The sequence below is a fragment of the Xyrauchen texanus genome, chromosome 32, assembly GCF_025860055.1.
Source record: "Xyrauchen texanus isolate HMW12.3.18 chromosome 32, RBS_HiC_50CHRs, whole genome shotgun sequence".
In the NCBI taxonomy this organism is placed as follows: Eukaryota; Metazoa; Chordata; class Actinopteri; order Cypriniformes; family Catostomidae; genus Xyrauchen; species Xyrauchen texanus.
In genome coordinates, this window is record NC_068307.1 from 34,653,013 (window position 1) to 34,676,058 (window position 23,046).

Here is a 23,046-nt window from a genome sequence, read left to right on the forward strand (position 1 = left end):
TACTGTTGTAAAACCATTGTTAATTTTTGTAAGGTTGTTATATATCTAAAAAATATTTTCTTCTTAGCTTCAATGTAGTTCGCTACTTTTTGTTAGTACCTAGAGTGTAGTTACTTTTATTAAAGTGGAGCTTGACTGTAGTTTACCCACTTTAAGTTATGAGTAGCTTGAAGTTTGGGAAGCTACAGTTTCAAAGTCACTTCCCCATCACTGCTGAAATAAACGATTTCTTTCTTAAATTTAGGGTTAGGTTAAATACGACCCAGACATGTTCTTGGAAGGTTTGGCTATAAAATGTACACATTCTCTTATACATATAGGCTATTTAATAGAATATTTGTATTGGGTATATACTGTAAGCTATTTAATATACATATCATTTTAACATAATTTATTATTGTTGAATTTTGATTTAATAAAAGTTAATCTATGGATAATTTTAGAAACTTGTTGATGTAGCAACATAATTATGGACCTATTATTGGTACCATTAAAATACCTTAGCTTATATAATATATATAGCCCATACGTGATATATATACATAAAAGGAAATATTGTATTAAAAAGGAGACACACCTTTTGTGACGTACTCAAGTACACCAACTCATTATTAATATGGAAAAAACTCTTTAAGAATGTGGAATGGCAAGCAATGTCTTTACGATGAGGCTTTCCAGTCGCATGTGTGTTCACACTGTTTACCCTCCCACTTCCTGCTACACAATTGGAAACTGCTCCTCAACACCGTAATGATGTCAGTACTGTGTTGCACATGTTCACATGGGAACCAAGACAGACAATAAATTACCACAAAAGAGGAATATTGAGATTTGACTTTACACTGTATTTACAGAAGGAAGAAAAACGTATGTATTTCAACTTTTGTATACTGTTAACTTTTACGACAGATTATTTCATGACATAAGACTCAGTGCACCTGTGGTTGTCAAACAAAAAAATTATTTATTGATATTGGTAACTGATGTTGGTGCAGTACATACCATGTATTTCTGAGAGCTAAAATAGTTGACAAATAGTTGTGACTATTTCTGTTCCTTTACAACAACAAAATAGAGAGATAGAGAAATAGGTATTTATAACTTAACTGTAAAAGTAAATTAATAAATAACTGTTAAAACTGGTTAATTTGCATATATTAATTGGGGATTCTTTAAATAATAAAACTAAACAAAAGGTTCAATGAGACTAATTCAGTTTATCTTAGGTGTATTCGTACAATTACCAGTGCTCTCAGTACCTGAAGTGACAAACGTCGTGTCAGGTAAGATGTGGCTTGCGTGAGTGCTTTTACCTGCCTTAAACATGTTTTATACAACACAGGTTATCCTAACGACTTTTTTACTTTCAAGCAAGGCATGTGTCAAATGTATTGAGTTAACAGGAAAATAAAAGGGAGTACCTAAATTCAAATGTATTTGTGCATGTTGCATCTAAAGATATGACTGCTTCCTTCCCGTTAATCTCTCAACGTGCTGTTAGAAGAGGAATTTAGCGGTTAGTCATCTTAAAAGTTCACAAGAAAACATTGTGAACTTAAGTGACCTCACAGTATATCTATACAAAATCAAGATTTTAGGATTATAAATTAACTGAGCTCTGCAACATATGCAAATAGTGTAATAGTGTCTTAAAAAGACAAAACTTTTCTATTAGAGGGAATCTCACAAAAACATGCATAATTAAGCACATCTGCCACCAAATTATCATTACTGTAATGCGTGTACGGTCGGACATTTTACTTTTGAGTTCTTTGTCATTTCCATTAGTTTTAGTGGTGATAAGCAACTAACTCATTTTCAGAGGTTCCATTTTGGCGTGAAAAACAAACCTGCCATTTTCTTGATGGGTTTTGTGAGATTCACCTGTTAAGTGAAATGTGAGACTTACTGTATGGTTTACTAAATGGACTACATTTAAATGGGCGTCAATTCCAATGTATCTGTAGTTCATGCCAATGTGAAGTTTATGGGGATCTCACATTTCTCCAACCAATGGAGAACGAAAATATCACTTAAGATCACCAGTCACTTAAACTGGAAATGACTAAAGAGAACAACGTACATTGTCTTCCACAAACGGATGACTTGATTGTTGTAGGCTACTTGAAATCAAAAGCAATGCAAAAAGTGAAACTGGCAAAGTGAAGAAATTGCACACACCATGGGAAAATCATGTCACATATGGTGTTTGATGATATTAATGTCTATTAAAATTTTTATAACAATCAAGATGATATTGTTATCGGTAATATTGGATCGTTTTGAATAAATGCAAATTGTGTTCCTGTAGCCAAGGTTATGGGTTTGATTTCCAGGGTATGCACATACAAGTCAAATGTATAGCTTAAATGCATTTTAAGTCACTTTGGATAAAAACAACTGCCAAATGTATAAATGGAAATGTGGTACATCCACCATAATCTATGAAAAACCTGCTTTAATAAGATTTGCCGTGATTAGCAAATAGACCCACGTAAAATAAAATGCATGATCTCTCTTTAAAGTCAAAGATGATCGGTTGTAGAGTGTTAAGAAAGTCATTATTACTTTATATGTACAGAACAAACACAGAGTATGTGTTTATGCCATCTGCTCTGTGTTGACTAAAGGGGTGTCATATTATGTACTCACACATCCTGGTACTCAGTGGACACAATCACATGCTTGAAAATCAGCATCAGCAAGTTTAGTTGTTTTATATCCCACTAAAATGTAGTTATGGTCAAGCATAAACCTAGCAATGCAAGGTCATGGGTTCAATTCCAGAAAACACACATACTGTATAGACATAATGTTGGATATATGCATTAATGCTGAGAGTATTTAGGGAGGTCAGATGGCTAAACAACTTGTTTCACCATTGAAGAGGAAAGAAAAAAAGAGATAAAAGAGTGGAAAATCTGGACATGCATGGCAGGATCTCGCAGTTGTTCTTGATTAATGCATTAACGTTTGGCCTGGAGGTATGCCTGGCTGCTGGGACCATCTACATCCCTCCAATGCTGCTGGAGGCAGGAGTAGAGGAGCACTTCATGACCATGGTTCTGGGTAAGTGACTCAACAGGTGGGCTGATATAATGAACATTTATTAGTGGTGTTTATGCAAAAAAGTAAAAAGGAAAGCACTGCAATTATTATAACAGCCAATATCTAAGTGATTATATCACAAAAACAGTTTAAAGCGGAAACATAACTAAAGAAGGAAAAGTTTGTTAAGACAAACTTTGATGTTGGCTTGACAACGCTTTGTCTAAAGGTTAAAGTTTGATGTTTATGCAGTCATTACAATAAAATAAAAAGCCAGAAAAGCTAGCTTGCAAGAAAGATAGTGAGACAGACTGATCTTGATAGATAGACAGACATATAGCAGTGTTGTAGTCAAGACCACCTTAACTGAGACCAAGTCAAGACCAAGACCAGAGTGTATCGAGACCGAGACAAGACCAAGACTTTGAGGGGTTGAGACCAAGTCGAGACCAAGGCAGGGTGAGACCGAGACAAGACCAAGACTTTGAGGGGTTGAGACAAAGTCAAGACCAAGAGTCCCACACTGCATGACACACTTACGATATTATGTGGAACACACGCAAAACATAGGCACTCCTCAAATTGATCTTAAAGATCCACATTCTGTAAAATCACCCACAGAAAAAAAATTAAGTTTCCTCTTCATTCACCTCTTTTATTGTCATGTGTGTGTATCAGTGTACCATGAGAAATGTCTTGATAAAATAATCAAAACGTATTGAAGAGATGAATTTTCCTTAGTTTTCTATGAGCAAACAAATACAAACAAACACTAAAGAGCTAAAATCAACTTAACCATCTTTATTCAACACTCCTTTTCCAAGTTTTACCATCCACCTAAAACAATAACATTTTTGGGCAAGCATCACATCAGGTTTTCTGGACGACTCTTACCCTAGAAACCAACATTAAGTACAGAATATATCAAACAATTATTCAATACTCAAGTCTTCACTTTTCTCTGTCTTTTCTTATACAATATAGTAAGTTTTTGTAAGCCTTGTATAAATGTGTGCAATTTGCTAACCACATAGCTAAATCTAGAAAATAGAACAAAGAATACTAAACATTAGCAAAGCAGCTTATTTCAAATAATAATATATAAATAAGTCATATTTTCATAAAAGTGGAGGCATATTACTTGATCTCCACTCTCTGCTGTCCCATCTCTAGCTCTCTCACCCAAGTGAGGGAGTGTTACCCCGGCGTGTAGCGTTTATGTCGGAGCTGATATTAGCTAACGCTGGTGTAACATAACTTTATATACATTAGCTACATAGCTTTATGTGGACTGTCTTGTCATTGCTTGTCAAAGGTCATTTGGGAACAACAATTTATCACTACATGCCGTGTCCCCTCAATCTGTCATAAAGTTAACATTCCAGTGTCAGATGCTCGGAAGATGACGTTAAAAGAAACAAAACTGCAATGCTCCCGATAGCTTAGCGGGTGTTTGACTGTCACCAGAGATGTGTTTAAATTTCCACACGACTTTCCAAGTTGTAATTACGACTTCATGTGGCATTCCATTGCACTTTTACCAGTAGGAATTTGGAAAATCCCACTTTCAGAATTGAATGGAATGGAGCAAGAGGCAGATTGCTAACGTTAGCTAGCTAGCTTTGCTAACATCGCTTACACTTAGCTTACCTTTATCATGCTTTACTATGTTTGATGTGGTCCCAGCCATCTCTTTAAGCATTGCATTGCATAATTTACATACTGATGTGTGTTTTAATTTGGACACTTTTTGACAGATGAATTCTCCATGTTTTCTGTCTGTCTTAGTAGTGTGAACTCGTAGTGTTTGAAATTCGGCTATGCAAAAACGCAAAAAACATAGTATGAGGTCACAGATGCCAGCGCTAATTGGATAATGAAAGAAACAGCAAAGTTGTGTCTTTTCCGATTTGTAGATTTGTTCTTGCAAATTAATTCTTTCAACAACACAGCAAATCCATTTTTTATCATTTATTTATTTACTGCATTTTCCGGAAATAAAGTCACACCGGGTCAAAATCGTGTTGTTGATAGAGAAAATAAAAGCATGTTGCATTGACAGAGGTTGGATCCAGCAGGCACTATGACCCGAGAGCAGCCGCCCGGCCGGTTCAGATGTCAAACATGCTCCTTGAAGATTACAGTACCTTAGAATCTACACATCGAATCACAGAGTTTTTGGACATATTTAAAACAGTTTTAGTAATCGGGTGTAACAATTTCTCATATTCGGTTTCATGAGATAAACATGACAAGTAAACCACATTTGTTCATAACATCTGTAACTCTATGCTGTGCACCAATACACAACTTTTAGTCTTTGAGTAAAACAATAGACCTGTTGTATTCTATACATGCATTCGGTTCACTGACTGAATGTTTTTACTACAAGTGTGATGATGAAGCATAATTTTGTGAGCATGTGAGGAGTTGCTTTTGACAGCGGACTAGTTTGTTAGAACAATAATGTTTTCATAAAATACTTTATAATGGAAAATATACTGAATTGGTAACTTTAAAACTCTTCTACCGTCTCTATCCCTTCACTAAATTCCATGGCACACCTGACAATCTTTCATGGCACACTAGTGGGCACATTGGTTGGGAAACACTGGTTTAGGTATGCCAAATTGTATTACAGAAGATTTGTCTGACATCTCTCAGACAGCCACAGTTTCTACTCCCTTTCTTGGAGTGCGTGTGAATGCGGGCGGTGGAGTGACAGCCTTTAACAGTAACAAAAATAGTCTAATAATATAAAAAATGAGTCACGTTATTGTTCGCATTTGAAGCAGGAAGTAATGATGTTAACAAATAAATCAGACAATGCACAGGCAATTTAGTGATATCCCTGCAGTTGTGGTCTTGAAATAAAATCCTGAGTCCTCTTTGCTAAGACCGAGACAAGACAGGGTAAAAATGGTCTCGAGACCAAGACCGATCTCGAGTACTGCAACACTGATGGATGGATGGATGGATGGATGGATGGATGGATGGATGGATGGATGGATAGATAGATAGATAGATAGATAGATAGATAGATAGATAGATAGATAGATAGATAGATAGATAGATAGAGCAACTTAAAGCAGATCAAAGGCCTTGTGTAGGTTTTTAATAGAGAGTGTTCTCAAAAGTCTCCATTTTTAAAGGAGGAATACGCTGTTCTAGTGTGGATGAGAGGCGTAAATGTAGCCAAATTAATGCATTTTCAAATGAAAATATATAAGTGTGGACATGACCTAAGTCAGAAAAGTCTGAAGCAGGTCTATGCCAAGCTTGGTGGATGGAGCTTGTAAGCTCTAGAAGAAGTTACAGTTGATCTAGGTTTAGGGATTTTGGAAAAACCTGAAGAATAACAGTATATTGGCTTAATTATATAATTAGAAAGTCGAGACTTTCCCTTTTGCTTTATTGGATGAAACTCAAAATATGTTTCTTGGTTAAACTGACTCAAAATGATGGTCAGGTCACATTCTATTCCAGTATATTCTTGTTATATAGGTAACATAAGCAAAGTTGATGATCACTGAGGAATTAGATTTCTAACCCTATTTATGTATGCATATTTATAAATGTTCTACGATTTCATTTTATTTGTTACATTTTTCAGGTTTGGGGCCTGTGCTGGGGTTGATCTTTGTTCCATTGATTGGCTCGTCAAGTGATAGTTTGAGAAGTAAATATGGTCGTCGACGACCCTTCATCTGGGCATTGTGCATGGGTGTCCTTCTTGGACTCTTGATCATCCCTCAGACGTCCACCCTCGTTACCCTGTTTACAACACAAGAAAGCCATTGGCTGGAGGTCCCACTACTGGTTCTTGCCATCTGTTTGATGGAATTCTGCGGCCAGGCCTGCTTCACTCCTTTGGAGGCCCTGGTATCAGATCTCTTTCCTGGTGAAGATGAGAGCCACAAGGCCTTCTCTGTGTACTCCCTAATGCTCAGCCTGGGTGGATGTGTGGGCTACCTGCTACCCGCAGTTGACTGGACCACTTCGGATACTGTGGTCTACCTGGGTGGTCAAGAAGCCTTCATTTACGTTGTGCTTACCTTTATCTTTCTTGGTTGTTTGATGGGTACAACCTTTATCTCTGAAGAGCACACTGATAGAAAAACGGTCGGAGAAGTGGAGGTATCAAGAAAGCCTGCAAAAACTAAAAATTGTTGGAACCCCTGTGCAGGATTCCACAGGGTTCTTTTCTGCCGAAGAACTCTCTCTAGTGTCCTATCTGTGTTTCCGCGACTCTACACGCTCTGCAGTCATATGCCAAAAGTCATTGCAAGGCTGTTTGTTGCTGAGCTGTTCAGTTGGATGGCCCTTATGTCCTTTATGATGTTTTACACAGACTTCATCGGAGAAGGACTGTATGATGGGGTGCCCAGTGCAGAGCCTGGTTCCCCTGGAAGGATACGCTATGACGAAGGTGCAGTTATACCTATAATATTTACACTTACATATATTTTAGCCTTTTCTTTTAGACTTAGACTAAATTTAGATGTCTATTGACCCGCTCCCCCATTCAGATACCAAACATCCCGTATAGAAGGCACTGTGTCCCTCAATGAAGCGGCAAAAAGCTCAAGCATTGCATATTCACATGATGAAAAGTTGTCAACCTTACAGTGAATACAAATGCTGATAAAATATAGCTGGAATGCACTGTAAGTGATTTAGACATAAACAACAGCGAAACGAATAAATATAAATGTATTGCTATTTTTTATGGAAAATTATTTGTGTTACATTGCATTACCTTATCTCGCCATCATGCTCTCTCTCTTAAAATTGGTAGTGCCCGTTATATTTTTTTTACCGTAGACAACTGTTTGTTCGCATAGTTTCCTTGCAAAGTCTACACCCCTGTATAGACATCATGCCACTTGCCGTGTGCTTAAAGGTCCTGTAAGCAATTTTAGCTTTTCTGGAACTTCCACGAGACTGAGCTGTAAAATTAGACATGCCCACTTTTTCCAAAACACCACCCTCCAAAGATAGTGTTGAGACCGTCACTGAACAGTAGAGCAGTGCATCTCCTCAAGGTTGTCAAACACAACAGAAGCAAAATTGTAAAACATTACATTAAACACTTCTGATGATCATTTGATTAAGTTATTTACAGAATTGTGTGCCTCTTTGCCACTCCAGGTGTACGAATGGCGAGTCTGGGACTTTTTCTGCAATGTGTGACGTCTGTGGTCTTTTCGGTGGTTATGGAGCATATGGTGTTGCAGTTTGGTGCTAGGAAGCTGTATCTGAGCAGCGTGGTGATCCTGGCAGTGAGTACAGCTATCATGACCGTCTCTCGCAACATTACATTAGTCACCATTATGGCTGCTGCAACAGGATACACCTTCTGCACCCTGCAGATTCTGCCCTACACGCTAACATGCCTTTACCACTCTAACACACAGGTAAGGGGTTTAATTACAAGTGATAGTTTCTTCCATGTTTAGGGATGATGATCATAAGGATTTCATACACATGCGTTTGCAAAGATGCAAACGTTAAGTACAGGGAGATGTACGTTTTTTAGCCTCTCTAGTCCTAAGCAATGTGTTTATAGGAGTACATTAGTTAAACATAGTTTGAAACTTTGAAAACCGTGTATTGAGATCCTAGCATGGTCTAGATGTTTTTAAGCACAAATGCGCATCTGCTGCATGCTCATTCATTTGACAAGGTGTGTTGCCTTTTCAGCTAGGGTGCTGAATGCCCCCTACTGCATCAAGGTGGTACATCAAACTTGATTGCTCCGACAGTCTGACAATTCTTTATTACAGAATTACGTACAGGTCGGGGACATGATTAATTGCGTACATTTTCTAACACATTATTTTTCATATAATTAATCACACTAAATTAATGTATTAAGTCGTCAGCCCTAGTAACAACACAACTCTGTTCCGTGATGCCGGCTGGTCCATAGGGGGGTGCTGTATCGCAAACTAAGTTAACGCTTAAAACTTTAAATTCCTCAGAGTCAGGCATATGTGGTATCATTTGAAATCTTAGAATCTGAACTTTTCATAGAACAACAACATTTATGCAATTTTGTTACATTAAATAACAAAATTAGAGCTGAAATAATTCGCATTGCAAATAAGCAGCATCTAAAGATAATGTGGTAGAAATATTAATCTAATATATTCTTTCACGTAGCACTTACTTGGACAAGTCATACATCAAATGAAAGCTCTCATTCTCAGAAATGTTAAAATATTTTGTTATCCTTATTCCACAGTTCAAATTGTTTCACAAGAATCACAAAATGAAATATGATTTTTGTAAGACGTCAAATAAAATCGTCTCTTTTATTTGCCAATAACTGCTGCTTTCAAACCCAAGTAGCCACAAACTTCATATCTGCTCTTACGTAAGGCAGTTTTCAAAATTATTATTTTTTTCATGCTATTTCTAAGATGTTCAGAACAATATATGCAGTCCAGCATGAAAAGCATGCTAAACAAATCATCTGGAAAATATGTTATTGACTATTGGTGATAAAACCATCTAGTCCAGCTTCTGAGCTTATAGTCCACTCAGAGGACGAGATATTCGACGAAACAATGGGGGTGATGAATTAACTGAAAATTAGACTGAATATCTATGGACGAGCACATCTGTGAAGGCTGAGATCCGTTAGAGCAGTGGTTCTCAACCTTTTTTTTGATGAACACCTCCTTCATTCCCTTCATCTACAGAGCCATACAGGTGCATTAGCGGAGGTTGTGGATCTTGCCTGTGTATTTGATGCTGCTAAACCAGATACTTCAGATGCGTCGCTAGACTTCAGATGAACCAACCCGTATAATTGAGAACCAACTGATATACACCAAATCTAGATAAACTTTTTAATGCAAAGAGGAACTTGATGATAGATTTGATTATTATAACTGATAAACGCCCCCCATTTGTAACCTAACGCACCACTTTCTTCTTTGAAAGTCCCCATTGAGAACCCCTGCATTAGAGCACCACCTACATTTCAGATCTGCATATCGTGATGGAAGTTGATAGAGGGAAAAAAAAAAAATCCTAGTACTTGCTGCCATTTAGTGGAAAGAAATAACACTTTTTGCATGAAGATAGAGTGAACTGAATTAGAATTACATGCTTACAAAATTAGTACAACACATTTTCTGTTAATCAAAAGATTGTAAATATAAAATATTATTTCTGAATAATTGAAGGGTTTTTTGTGTTGGGTTGCAATATACCACAGTATGTGTGAATAAAGAGCTTTTAAATTTGAATGTGAAAAATTGCAGGCAGCAGCAGAAAAATGCACCAGAGTTTAAGGTAAATGACTAAAAAATATGTTAGTGGAAACTTGTTCCATTGAGTGATAAGGACACAGTATTTGAATCAGAAATATTTCATAAACCAACCATATTTTGTTTAATCATTTCTTTGCTTCAACAACTCTAAAACAAATATTTGCACTTATTTTTCAGGTGTATTTTTCCAGTGACATACGCAAACATTATCTCAGTAAAGATGATCTGCGTTTGATCAAGTCTGCAGGCATACAGTCCTTGACCAAGCAGAAAAGGAACATCAACGGCTACCACAGTGACACGCCCAATATGATACCCTTCCAAAGCAATGTAGCAACCTCAAAACCACTTGATCTGCATGTGTCTGTCTCCATGGAGTCACAACCCACACCCCTAGCCCTCAGAGGCATGGGTACAGACATAGCCATATTGGACAGTGCCTACCTGCTCTCTCAGGTAGTGCCATCTCTTTTCATGGGCTCCATTGTGCAGCTCTTTAACAGTGTAACTGCCTACATGGCCTGTGCGTCTTTGATGAGTATGGTGGCTGTGTACTTCTCCACTAAGATTGTCTTCGAAAAGGCTGATTTAGACACAAGATGACAGTGATTTCACCTATAGAGACAAGGACTCTGGATTGTGACAGGAAGCTTAAAAGGCCACGTAAGGCTTCAGAAATGTACAAGGCATCTGGTTCTGTTTTCACTGATATATACATTTATATGTGTCTAAAAAAAAATGATAAAGAACTTAAAATGTAAATGCAAGCACTTTATTTTAAAAGCATTGCTTGTCAAATATTTGGGGAAAAAATTTGGCCTTTAATTTCAAATGGCGTTGGCCTAAATTATATTATCATTCTTATTATTAATAGTGCACAATTAATTTGACAAAATGATAATTATTTAACCACTAGTGTCTTGTTTCATTATGCTTCTGACATTGTAATTGCAATTTTGCACAATTTTATACCCTTAAAGGAGAGCAATTACAAAATTTACGATGAAGGTATTAATAGATGTGTGTGTGTTGAACTCTGCAAGGGGTTAAAAGAGTAAAACATTTTGCTCTTTATCATGATTTGTGCTAAGTTTAGTGGAAAAACAGGTGTCTATTATGTCTCAATAATTTATCTATGCATTTCATTTCATGTGTCTTAAACAAGTTATTCTATTGTTTTATTATATATTAAGTACATTTACTATTTGTTTCAATTGAGATAAAGTTGCTATCTCTCAAAATAGCAATGTTATCTAAAAGATAAAAACTATCTACAACACAAATATTGTGTCTTTGAAGTTGGTTAGTTTGAAGTTGCGGATTATTGTTGATTTTATTAAACACTATGTTGACTACGGTATGTTAATAATGTGTTCTCCAATGATTTTGGAGGTAATCCAAATATGTTTAATAAAAGTTTCTCACTGCACTGAAGAAATCCTCTGCTCGCATGTCACCAGCTTCAACCAGGGCGTCCAACTGCTTTTTAATGTCAGAGGCAGGCACGGATTTAGAAAGCAGAGGCCCCTGGGCACCAAACCTTGGAGCGGCTTCCGAAGCGCCTGCTTCGGGTTTGGTCTCAAGCGGAGTCGGAGACTGTGGTGGTGGGGGGGCACTTGAACAGGAGCCGACTTTTGAAAAAAGTGAAGATGGTTGGAATATTTCTCCTAATGAAATCCTCTCTGCTATCCTTCTCCCTTTTAGCTTTCCGTTTTGTGGTTCCACTGCTCCACTGTTTTTTATCCATGTTGTTTGTTTTTTCGATGTCCTCAATTCTCTTTTTTCTCACTATCTTCTACCGCTGGTCTTGCCGCTATCAACAGTTTCCGCGGTAACCTGACTCATTGTCATCATCAGACACAGCCGACACAGCCAAAAAAACTGATCATGATACTTTTTTGTGAGCAAATAAATTATTGTTAACACACATACACACAAACATTAATTAATTTTATTTTAATTTAATTAAAAAAAAAAAAAAAAAAGGTCTTGCAGGCCCCCTACAGGTCGGAGGCCCCTGGGCACTGGTCCAATCGGCCCGGTGGTAAATCCGACCATTTGTCAGAAGGTATGAATTATTCCTCCAGCATGGCCTGCAAGACTTCTCTCAGGTCATGAATGTGCAAAGCTAGGGCCGTGCACAACAGAATGATAAGTAAAAAGTCTTGTCAGATTCGGAGCTTTGCTTCACAAAAAAAATCGCTAACACTTGGTGTGGCACACTTACTTTTAGCAGCATCCACATGCTTTTTTGTACGAACATGCTTTGTGATGTCGGTGCGGCCTCCATGAGTGATGGAAAAGCAAGCTCCACAAATCTCACAACTCACTTTTACTAGGCTCTATCTATCACTCCTTTTTGAGAAATGTAAACTCTTTTTGGAGATCCTCATAAAAAAAAAAGTACATGCAAACTTCCTTGACATTTTCCAGCCGCAATTTCATCTGTGTGCTCTTTCAGACTGACTCTTCAATCAGTTCACTAACTGGACATCTATTGATAGGGGATTTTATTGGCTTTACAATCCGTATCCATGGCTACCTTTGATTAGAATACTTACGTGACTGAGAAAGCTGCATAGTCGACAGAGACATTTTAGGAGAGGGGAAATACGGGACAAAACATGTTTTTTTCCAGAATTAGCTGGGACACAAGAAAAGTGCTTAAATACAAGACTGTCCCAGAAAAAACGGGATCTCTGCCCACCCTAATACTACCATAGCTATGCAGTATTTTGCACATGCAGTTTGCAAATGTTCTTTTAAACATTTGCCAAAATGCCATACTCTCGATTTGAACTTCTGAATGGAATACTAATACTAGTTTACTATCTTGTCAATATTGTGCAGAATATTCTGTGTACTAACCTATTTTTTTTTATATCATAATAATGTCATTATGCAACTATAAATGTTTAACCAGTTATATTTGATATTGTTGTCACATGACCATCACATCGCATATGAGCAGTTTTCTTGCAAACTACAACAGATATTTAAATGTAAAGTCTCTTTACTTTTTGGTAGTCTGATAGAATAATGAATAAAAAAATTAAGTTAAAACATATTTTACAGCAGATGTATGTTCAATAGGCTGCAGAAATAGAAATAGTATGAGTAGTAGGTTGTTTGCTATTCTGAAAATAGGCAAGTTTTCCACTGTCTTGGAGGATTACTAGGTTCTTTTTTTAAGCTACTGCCATCTTGTGGTATTATAACAGCAGTTTTCATTTATGCAGCTATTGCCAAAACTGATAGATTTACACTCACATAAGCTTATCGTTGCTATTATCTATTTAAAGCATGGCTACTTTGAGGAAGCTAAAATATAAGATAAAATATTTATGTATTTAAAAAATATAAATATAAGTGTAATACCCATACTACCATTTGTGCTATTTCAAAGTTTTGAAGACTTTACTATTACTCTAAAATGTGGAAAATAGTAATAATAAAGAATGAGTTGGTGTGTCTTATATAACTTTTATAAATTTTGATTGGTAGTGTAAGTTCTAAGACTTGTTATTCGTGCATTCAAAGATAAAATGTAAAAAAATGAATAATTCAAATTATAAAATGGTCAAAACACCATATGCTTGTTCAAAACACAGCAACATGTTAGGCCTACTTTTAGAAATCTGTAGAGACTAGAAAAGAAAAACAAATTACAATTAATGTCTTTAGGAGTTACACTTTTTTAATGAGAATGTTCACCTTTAAATATGTATATTTACACTTTTTAAATATTAAAAGTATAATAATGAAGAAACGCCTGTATTTAAATATGCACTGCAGAAATGCATAGTATCGGGGTATTGTTTTTAATTTTTTTTTTACATATCTTGCTCTCTTTTGGATGTTTTTCGAGTGCTCATAAATAATTCATGATTCGTTTACTCCAACCACGTACTTAGTTTCGGAGCGAGCCCCCGTCCGCGCCACCAATCAGAGGCGAGGAATCGGATCCGTGCCCTCGAGTGCATTTCGATGCGTGTCATGTGACAGGCCTCGCTGAAAAATGCCAACATGGATCCGTGGCAAGGACGATGTTCTTTCCAGCAATAATAGCGAAAGGGACATCGGGACTCATCCTATGTCGCATATCCACAGTTTGGTCGTTTCAATCCATATTAACTCAAGGTAATGTTCTAGAAATATACAAATGTAATTGTTGGCAGGCCTGTTTTCCTGCCCCGCTGACGCACTTATCTCAAACACATGTCTTGTGCCTCGTGTATATGCACGGTATAGTTGAGAATTGGTGTAATATACAGTCAGTTTCTTTTTGGGTATTTGCTTGTGCAGTTTTCCCGTTGCGTACTGTACTAGTGTGCACGGAAATCCTGAGTGTTTTTGTGTTGTGATGGTTTTTTAAGCAGCCCCTCCCCTTTTAGCGATTAAACCTCTGTGGTTTAATCTCTGAAAGCATGGCAATGTTTCTAATAGGTACTGGGATTGTGTATGCAAATGCTGGCCCCAAAAAGTATTTGGATACTTATGACACACTTTTGAATATGCATTTTCATTGCATTAGTTATATACACAAAATTTAAAATCAAGTGGCACATGCAAAAAAAAGTGATCCTTATATTAATTTTAATAAAAGGATCACAACTTGGTTTGATAATTAGTTATGCTATTTTGAAACCTTCATATTTCACCACGTAATTAAAATAAATATGTTGTGGTATTATGTTCATGACAATTTAAAGCATTTATAAGTCATGCTGTTTAAATAATAAAAAAACCCATTGTATTACAGTATTGTTTTCTGTAATGCAGTGTAAAAAATACTGAATTACAGTTATGAGAATCATTATTGAAAATAATTGTAATTACAAGAAAACGTTTAAAACAAGAAACGTCATAAATTTTGTATGAAAAATATAATTTCGTAGTTTTATTCTTTTGAGTTTGGGGTGAAACTACTGTGGAGAAAATGTTTTTTGTGAGATGAACTTTAAAGTGTGGGTAAAATGTAGACACATTTTGGTTCCACTGTATATGAATACATTTTCCCATTTCTTACTGTCATTTTGTTGTAGTGTTTACAAACGTGGCGCTCGTTGGTGACCCCTTCACCCTTCTTCTGAGCTGCACACCAACAAATGGTCTCCATAAGCGACAAAGCGGTGGCTACTGCTAATGAATTGTTTGCGGACCATGTCTTGGCCACCATACCCTTCATAGAGGTGGGTGGCAGCGACAGCAGTGAGCAGGGCAGTTCCTTCTCTTGCTCCAGTCCCGAAACCATAGATGCTGCAGCTCAGCTCAGCTTCAGCCCCGTTGAGGAGTATGAGGAAGGGCCGCTGCAAATCTTTTTTGACTCCACTGAGGACTGGTTGGTCCAGCCACCCAAGCTGCCTGATTTTATATCGCAGCTCCCCAGCACCTTCTCTCCAACCCTGGAGGACATTGAGGAGTTCCTATTGGAGAAGATGGAGCCGGTGAAAGATGCTCCTCCAAGTCCAGAAGAAGGGGCGAAGGACAAAGTCCCTCCAGTGCAACTGTCTTTCACTAGTGACCACAGCGATGCAGGTCCGAAATCTTCTACACCAACGCCACCTGCGACTCAGAGTGTTACCGCCACATCGAGTGCTGCTCCAGTGCTTGTTGGGGCTCCATTGGTGCTGCAGTTGCAACCTCTCCAGCTAAGCCACGCCCTTCCGCAGCCAGACACTCAAAGTGGCGTCTCTAATGGGATCCGATTGGCCCACCTGGTGCTTGGTTTCCATGGGGCACAGAACATTACCCTACTTTCACCACAGGTGCACTCTACTACTTTCTTCCCCATCATGGGTGAGGTTGTGAACCAAGACCAAAAGTATGTGAAGATCGCCCCCCTGCCGATCACAGTAAGGGCGGTTGGAATTGCGGGCACAAGCCTGGTCAAAGCCATCACACCGCGTCCATCCAGGTCCTCCACAGAAACCCTGAGGGTACATAAGTGCTCTCACCCAGGGTGTGAGAAGATGTACACCAAGAGCAGCCACCTGAAAGCTCATTTCCGTAGGCATACGGGTGAGAAGCCCTACCTGTGCAGCTGGCCAGACTGTGGGTGGAGGTAAGTATTGTTGATACTTTAATTTTGTCATAAAATGTAACTACTTGAAAGTCAAAAGTGAGTCATTTACTTGATGTGAACTCTAAATGTGTTATTTTTCAGCTTCTGTGTCATACTTTTATGATTATGTATCCCTTCGCTAAGATTTACCCATCTTGTTTACTTTTACTTGCTCTGAAAAGTTTTATAGAATGTCTCAAGGAAATAAATTGGAGATTTCCATAAAAGCGTTAATTTTCGATTAAATGTGCTGAAAATGTTAAAAATTTAATGTATATTACTTATATGTGGGCTGGAAGGAAGTGTGACATTGTGCAGCATTTTATATCTGCTCTTTTTCTTTAAACAAATTACGCAGAAAAAAATACTTCATACATTCTCTCTGAGTGTCTTCGGTGAGTTCGGTGGCAGGTGGCAACAATATTTTACCATATTTTGGGGTAGTTTCTGTAAAATTCAGTTTCAAACATTCCAAAAACACAGGACTTTCATAGTCTTCACGTCATGTCGTAATTACGAGATTCTGACTTGTAAAAGCAGTTCACGTCATTTCGGAATTATCGCAATTGCAAAATTCCGACTTGTAAAAAACATTCAAATCATGTCGATTACTGTAATTACGAGATGTTTAGTTGTAAAAACCATTCATGTTATGTCAGAGTTACTGTAAGTATGAGATTCCATATTATAAAAACATTTATGTTTTTGTAGAAATTATGATTACAAGTTGTAAACTCACAATTCTATGAAAGTTGCAACTTGACCATTGTGACGTCATATAAAGAACCTCAACATTAAAGGTAGTTTAGATTTCTGTTTGATGTACAAAAAAAAAATAGCAACTGTTACTTAAACACTTTGCGAAAACATATAGAGGTGAATTCATGTTGTGATTTAAATATTTTGCTGTAATCAACAACAAAGCCACACATGGATAAGTTTTGGGGATACAGTGCATCCGGCAAGTATTCACAGCACTTTTCCCACATTTTGTTATGTTACAGCCTTATTCCAAAATTGATTAAATTGATATAAAAACAATACCCCATGACGACAACGTGAAAGAAGTTTGTTTGAAATCTTTGCAAATTTATTAAAAATAAAAAACAAAAAAAATCACATGTACATAAGTATTCACAGCCTTTGCCATAACTCTCAAAATTGAGCTCAGGTGCATCCTGTTTCCACTGATCATCTTTGAGATGTTTCTACAACTTGATTGGAGTCCACCTGTGGTAAATTCAGTTGATTGGACATGATTTGGAAAGGCACACACCTGTCTATATAAGGTCTCACAGTTAACAGTGCATGTCAGAGCAGAAACCAAGCCATGAAGTCCAAAGAATTGTCTGTAGACCTCCGAGACAGGATTGTATCGAGGCACAGATCAGGGGAAGGGTACAGAAAAAATTCTGCAGCATTGAAGGTCCCAATGAGCAAAGTGGCCTCCATCATCCGTAAATGGAAGAAGTTTGGAGGCACCAGGACTCTTCCTAGAGCTGGCCGCCCGGCTAAACTGATCCTGGGCCTTAGACAGGGAGGTGACCAAGAACCTGATGGTCACTCTGACAGAGCTCCAGCATTTCTCTGTAGAGAGAGGAGAACCTTCCAGAAGAACAACCATCTCTACAGCACTCCACCAATCAGGCCTGTATTGTTGAGTGGCCAGACGGAATCCACTCCTCAGTAAAATGCACATGATAGCCCGCCTGGAGTTTGCCAAAAGGCTCCTGAAGGACTTTCAGACCATGAGAAACAAAATTCTCTGGTCTGATGAATCAAATATTGAACTCTTTGGCCGCAATGGCAAGCGTCATGTTTGGAGGAAACCAGGCACCGCTCATCACCTGGCCAATACCATCCCTACAGTGAAGCATGGTGGTGGTCACATCATGCTTTGGGGATTTTTTTCAGCGGCAGGAACTGGGAGACTAGTCAGGATCGAGGGAAAGATGAATGCAACAATGTACAGAGACATCCTTGATGAAAACCTGCTCCAGAGCGCTCTGGACCTCAGATTGGGGTGAAGGTTCATCTTCCAACAGGACAGCGACCCTAAGCACACAGCCAAGATAACAAAGGAGTGGCTACGGGACAACTCTGTGAATGTCCTTGAGTGGCCCAGCCAGAGACCAGACTTAAACCCGATTGAACATCTCTGGAGAGATCTGAAAATGGCTGTGCATCGATGCTCCCCATCCAACCTGATGGAGCTTGAGAGGTCCTGCAAAGGAGAAACTGCCCAAAAATAGGTGTGCCAAGCTTGTAGCATCATACTCAAAAAGACTTGAGGCTGTAATTGGTGCCAAAGGTGCTTCGACAAAGTATTGAGCGTTCAAACAAACTTTCACAATGTCATTATTGAGTATTGTTTGTAGAGGAAAATAATTAATTTAATACATTTTGGAATAAGGCTGTAACATAACAATATGTGGAAAAAGTGAAGCGCTGTGAATACTTTCTGGATGCACTGTGTGAGTGCTGCCATAGAAACAAATGTCAGTGGACATGAATCCACCGTGAACACGTAAACGCTTCACGATTTTACTGTTTTCAATTTCCAGTCTCCGGTGTTTTCACTTGCATCGTTGTATATATTTAGTTGGTTGTGAAAAGTTTAAGGTGTTATATTTGTAAAAAGGGTCAAAAAACAGAGTCGAGATGACCATTTCTTTAAAGACAGTGCCTCACCTGAGTGTGTGTATTACATGAAGGGATGGTCCGAGTTTATTTATATTGATATCATTAATTATTCTGAATATGTCAGCCAACAACTGCAAAAGTTGAGTTTGAAGTAACTCTTAAATGGTGGTTGTTCTCCTCTGGATTGCTCGTTTTAGCTGTTTTTTCATGGTGTCTCAAGAACAGAAATAGAAAACAGGCAATTAGAATCATCATGGCGCTGCCCAGTGCTTAGGAAAACTGTGGATAGCTCTTGAGTTGAATCTCAGAGTTGGCATTTCGTATTTACTGTAATTCCGACACGACACGAACGCAGCATAACATTAGAAAAAGAGAATAAGTTTTTAATGCTGGCTTAGTGAAGGGTCAGTTTAATATACGTAGTGCACAAATTAACATCAAAGACTGTAATTGCGCCCTTAATTAATTAAACAAACAAGCAAGAGTATCTTCCAGCATGAGCTGATGTTTGTGTTTTCCACTTCAAAGGTTCTCTCGCTCTGATGAGCTGTCTCGCCATCGGCGCTCTCACTCGGGAGTCAAGCCTTACGAGTGCACAATGTGCGACAAAAAGTTTGCCAGGAGCGACCACCTATCCAAACACACCAAGGTGCACCGGGGTCCATGTGCCGGCAGACTGGTTCGGGCAAACATCTGACCCTCGGATCAACTGACAAACCTGGAGTCTCTCAATCGTTCAAGTTCTAGACGGAAAGCTATGGTATCGAAACGGGCTCACAAGCTGTAACCCTTCGCCTTCATTTTTGTCTCTCTTTCCTCCACCACTTTTTATAGTTTATCCAGATGTTTGTTTTTCTTGGTGCTGCAGTCAGCTAACTTGAAACTCAGGGATGTGATTGTTAAGCTCAAAGCGGATATCTGGCTTTAGCGGTGGGCTAAAGTCAGGCTCACGTCCAATTTCATCACATTTTCGTCCATTATTTGTGGAAAGCTACAGGTTTAGCTACAGCAGATTTTGGGATTTGCCTTTAAATAGATGTTACAGAAATTGTGGAAATGTAAAGGACAAAATGGAAAATTATTGGAGAATGTCTTTTAGTGTATATTTTGTGAATATTGTGTTATAGCCTAGGTCTAACCAGGTGGAAATCTAAACAGTTCAGTATTTTGGTTGGCTTTAGTGTGTTAACTAAAGACAAAACGCTGCAGAATTTCCCTTACTTTTCAATTAAATTGAGAAAATATGCACTTTGATTTAGGCTATGATAATATTCATTGTCATGCATAATATTGGTGTCATTATGCGCTGAATCTCTTGAAAATGGTCAAAACATGCTCGGGTCATATTTCACCCCAAAATCGAATGAAGTTAAATTTTTCTTTAAGAAAATTAATCCTGTTTTAGGACCATTAGATTATTATTATTTTATTTATTTGTTTGCATTGATTTCATAAAAATTCAGTATATGTTAGGGTTAGATAAAATAGAGAATTCTCATTACTGTATTGTGAAAAACAATATTCTGTAATGGTTTTTTCTATTAAATAATTTTTTCAAATTAAAGTACATTTTTAAAGTAGAAATATACGTGTAAATCATCATAGTATTTGTTTTACTGAATTTAATTTAGCTGATCTTAAAAAAACACAAAATTGTGTCCTGACAGTATGATTTTTATTACTGTATTACAGTAACGAGAATGAGATTTTAATCCACATTGCGGTAATGAGTTTGAGCAAAATGTGCTTAAAGAAATGAAGCCTTGTGATGATATGCAAAATATGTTATTATTTTATTCTATTGTTTAAAGAAAATGCAGCCTTTTTTTTAGCACTGCGAAGATTTTTTTGCTTTCGTAAAACTTAGCATATGTAAGGGTTATGCAGAAAAAAATATCGTAAAAAAATTCTCATTACTGGAATGCGAAAAACTAATTCTGTCAATTCTTTTTATTTTTGGATTATTTCATTTGTAAAGTAGATTTGTAAATTACAGTTATTAAAATATTCAGACAAGATGATTTATGACTTTATTACGGTAATGAGAATATTTATTAGCATTAATAACAATGAAAATCAGATTTCGTTAATGAGAATTTTGATGGAAATGTACTTAATTTCACAATGCATTTTTTTTTTAATGGTTCTAAAAATAAGCTCTTAAAATATTTATATGAATATTTGGGGTTATCTATAACCTGGACATTTTTTCATTTGATTCATTATAGGTCCTTCTCAAAAAATTAGCATATTGTGATAAAGGTCATTATTTTCCATAATGTAATGATAAAAATTAAACTTTCATATATTTTAGATTCATTGCACACCAACTGAAATATTTCAGGTCTTTTATTGTTTTAATACTGATGATTTTGGCATACAACTCATGAAAACCCAAAATTCCTATCTCAAAAAATTAGCATATTTCATCCGACCAATAAAAGAAGTGTTTTTAATACCAAAAAAAAAGTCAACCTTCAAATAATTATGTTCAGTTATGCACTCAGTACTTGGTCGGGAATCCTTTTGCAGAAATGACTGCTTCAATGCGGCGTGGCATGGAGGCAATCAGCCTGTGGCACTGCTGAGGTGTTATGGAGGCCCAGGATGCTTCGATAGCGGCCTTAAGCTCATCCAGAGTGTTGGGTCTTGCGTCTCTCAACTTTCTCTTCACAATATCCCACAGATTCTCTATGGGGTTCAGGTCAGGAGAGTTGGCAGGCCAGTTGAGCACAGTAATACCATGGTCAGTAAACCATTTATCAGTGGTTTTGGCACTGTGAGCAGGTGCCAGGTCGTGCTGAAAAATGAAATCTTCATCTCCATAAAGCTTTTCAGCAGATGGAAGCATGAAGTGCTCCAAAATCTCCTGATAGCTAGCTGCATTGACCCTGCCCTTGATAAAACACAGTGGACCAACACCAGCAGCTGACATGGCACCCCAGACCATCACTGACTGTGGGTACTTGACACTGGACTTCAGGCATTTTGGTATTTCCTTCTCCCCAGTCTTCCTCCAGACTCTGGCACCTTGATTTCGAATGACATGCAAAATTTGCTTTCATCCGAAAAAGTACTTTGGACCACTGAGCAACAGTCCAGTGCTGCTTCTCTGTAGCCCAGGTCAGGCGCTCTGCAGCTGTTTCTGGTTCAAAAGTGGCTTGACCTGGGGAATGCGGGGATGTTTCTACTCCAGACTCAGTCCACTGCTTCCGCGAGGTCCCCAAGGTCTGGAATCGGGTCCTTCTCCACAATCTTCCTCAGGGTCCGGTCACCTCTTCTCGTTGTGCAGCGTTTTTGCCACACTTTTTCCTTCCCACAGACTTCCCACTGAGGTGCCTTGATACAGCACTCTGGGAACAGACTATTTGTTCAGAAATTTCTTTCTGTGTCTTACCCTCTTGCTTGAGGGTGTCAATGATGGCCTTCTGGACAGCAGTCAGGTCGGCAGTCTTACCCATGATTGCGGTTTTGAGTATTGAAACAGGCTGGGAGTTTTTAAAAGCCTCAGGAATCTTTTGCAGGTGTTTAGAGTTAATTAGTTGATTCAGATGATTAGGTTAATAGCTCGTTTAGAGACCCTTTTCATGATATGCTAATTTTTTGAGGAATTTTGGGTTTTCATGAGCTGTATGCCAAAATCATCAGTATTAAAACAATAAAAGACCTGAAATATTTCAGTTGGTGTGCAATGAATCTAAAATATATGAAAGTTTAATTTTTATCATTACATTATGGAAAATAATGACCTTTATCACAATATGCACATTTTTTGAGAAGGACCTGTATATAGCCTAACACTATTAAATGACTTTTGTGGAATATAGCTCTTATAATTCTTACTTATTGCAAGAATAGGTCCAAGGCAATTGTTTGTGAGACGTCACAATATTTAAAAATATATTTAAGGTTTTTATGCTCTTTATAATATTTTTTTAGTCCCCGCCCCCTACCCTGCGCAAATCCAATCACAATCAGAAATGTTCTTGGCTCAATCACATCCCTGCA

At 37.7% G+C, this 23,046-nt stretch overlaps 2 protein-coding genes across 7 annotated transcripts; both read left to right on the forward strand.

The window, feature by feature from the left end:
• Positions 1-740: 740 nt before the first annotated feature.
• Positions 741-11,749, forward strand: LOC127626175 (solute carrier family 45 member 3-like). Of its 6 annotated transcripts, none has more exons than XM_052101779.1 (6): positions 741-867; positions 1,227-1,283; positions 2,849-3,069; positions 6,662-7,477; positions 8,200-8,465; positions 10,509-11,749. In XM_052101779.1, the coding sequence occupies exons 3-6, from the start codon at positions 2,928-2,930 to the stop codon at positions 10,932-10,934; spliced, it is 1,650 nt and encodes a 549-aa protein (XP_051957739.1). In that variant the 5' UTR covers positions 741-867; positions 1,227-1,283; positions 2,849-2,927; the 3' UTR covers positions 10,935-11,749. The 6 variants fall into 6 exon arrangements, with proteins under 6 accessions (XP_051957739.1, XP_051957738.1, XP_051957737.1 ...); XM_052101778.1 differs by having other exon boundaries at positions 2,888-3,069; XM_052101777.1 differs by having other exon boundaries at positions 2,888-3,069; positions 8,200-8,330.
• Positions 11,750-14,346: 2,597 nt separating this feature from the next.
• LOC127626303 (Krueppel-like factor 15) lies at positions 14,347-21,085 on the forward strand. The gene is made up of 3 exons (XM_052102006.1): positions 14,347-14,471; positions 15,377-16,395; positions 19,567-21,085. Exons 2-3 carry the CDS (start codon positions 15,440-15,442, stop codon positions 19,733-19,735), a joined length of 1,125 nt encoding a protein of 374 aa, XP_051957966.1. The 5' UTR covers positions 14,347-14,471; positions 15,377-15,439; the 3' UTR covers positions 19,736-21,085.
• The last annotated feature ends 1,961 nt before the right edge of the window (positions 21,086-23,046 follow it).

Coding starts and splice junctions, on each gene's coding strand:
- LOC127626175 (XM_052101779.1), top strand. CDS start 2,928: ATGCATGGCAGGATCTCGCAGTTGTTCTTGATTAATGCATTAACGTTT. Junction 3,070..6,661: donor CTTCATGACCATGGTTCTGG/GTAAGTGACTCA, acceptor TACATTTTTCAG/GTTTGGGGCCTGTGCTGGGG. Junction 8,466..10,508: donor TTTACCACTCTAACACACAG/GTAAGGGGTTTA, acceptor CTTATTTTTCAG/GTGTATTTTTCCAGTGACAT.
- LOC127626303 (XM_052102006.1), top strand. CDS start 15,440: ATGGTCTCCATAAGCGACAAAGCGGTGGCTACTGCTAATGAATTGTTT. Junction 16,396..19,566: donor TGGCCAGACTGTGGGTGGAG/GTAAGTATTGTT, acceptor TCCACTTCAAAG/GTTCTCTCGCTCTGATGAGC.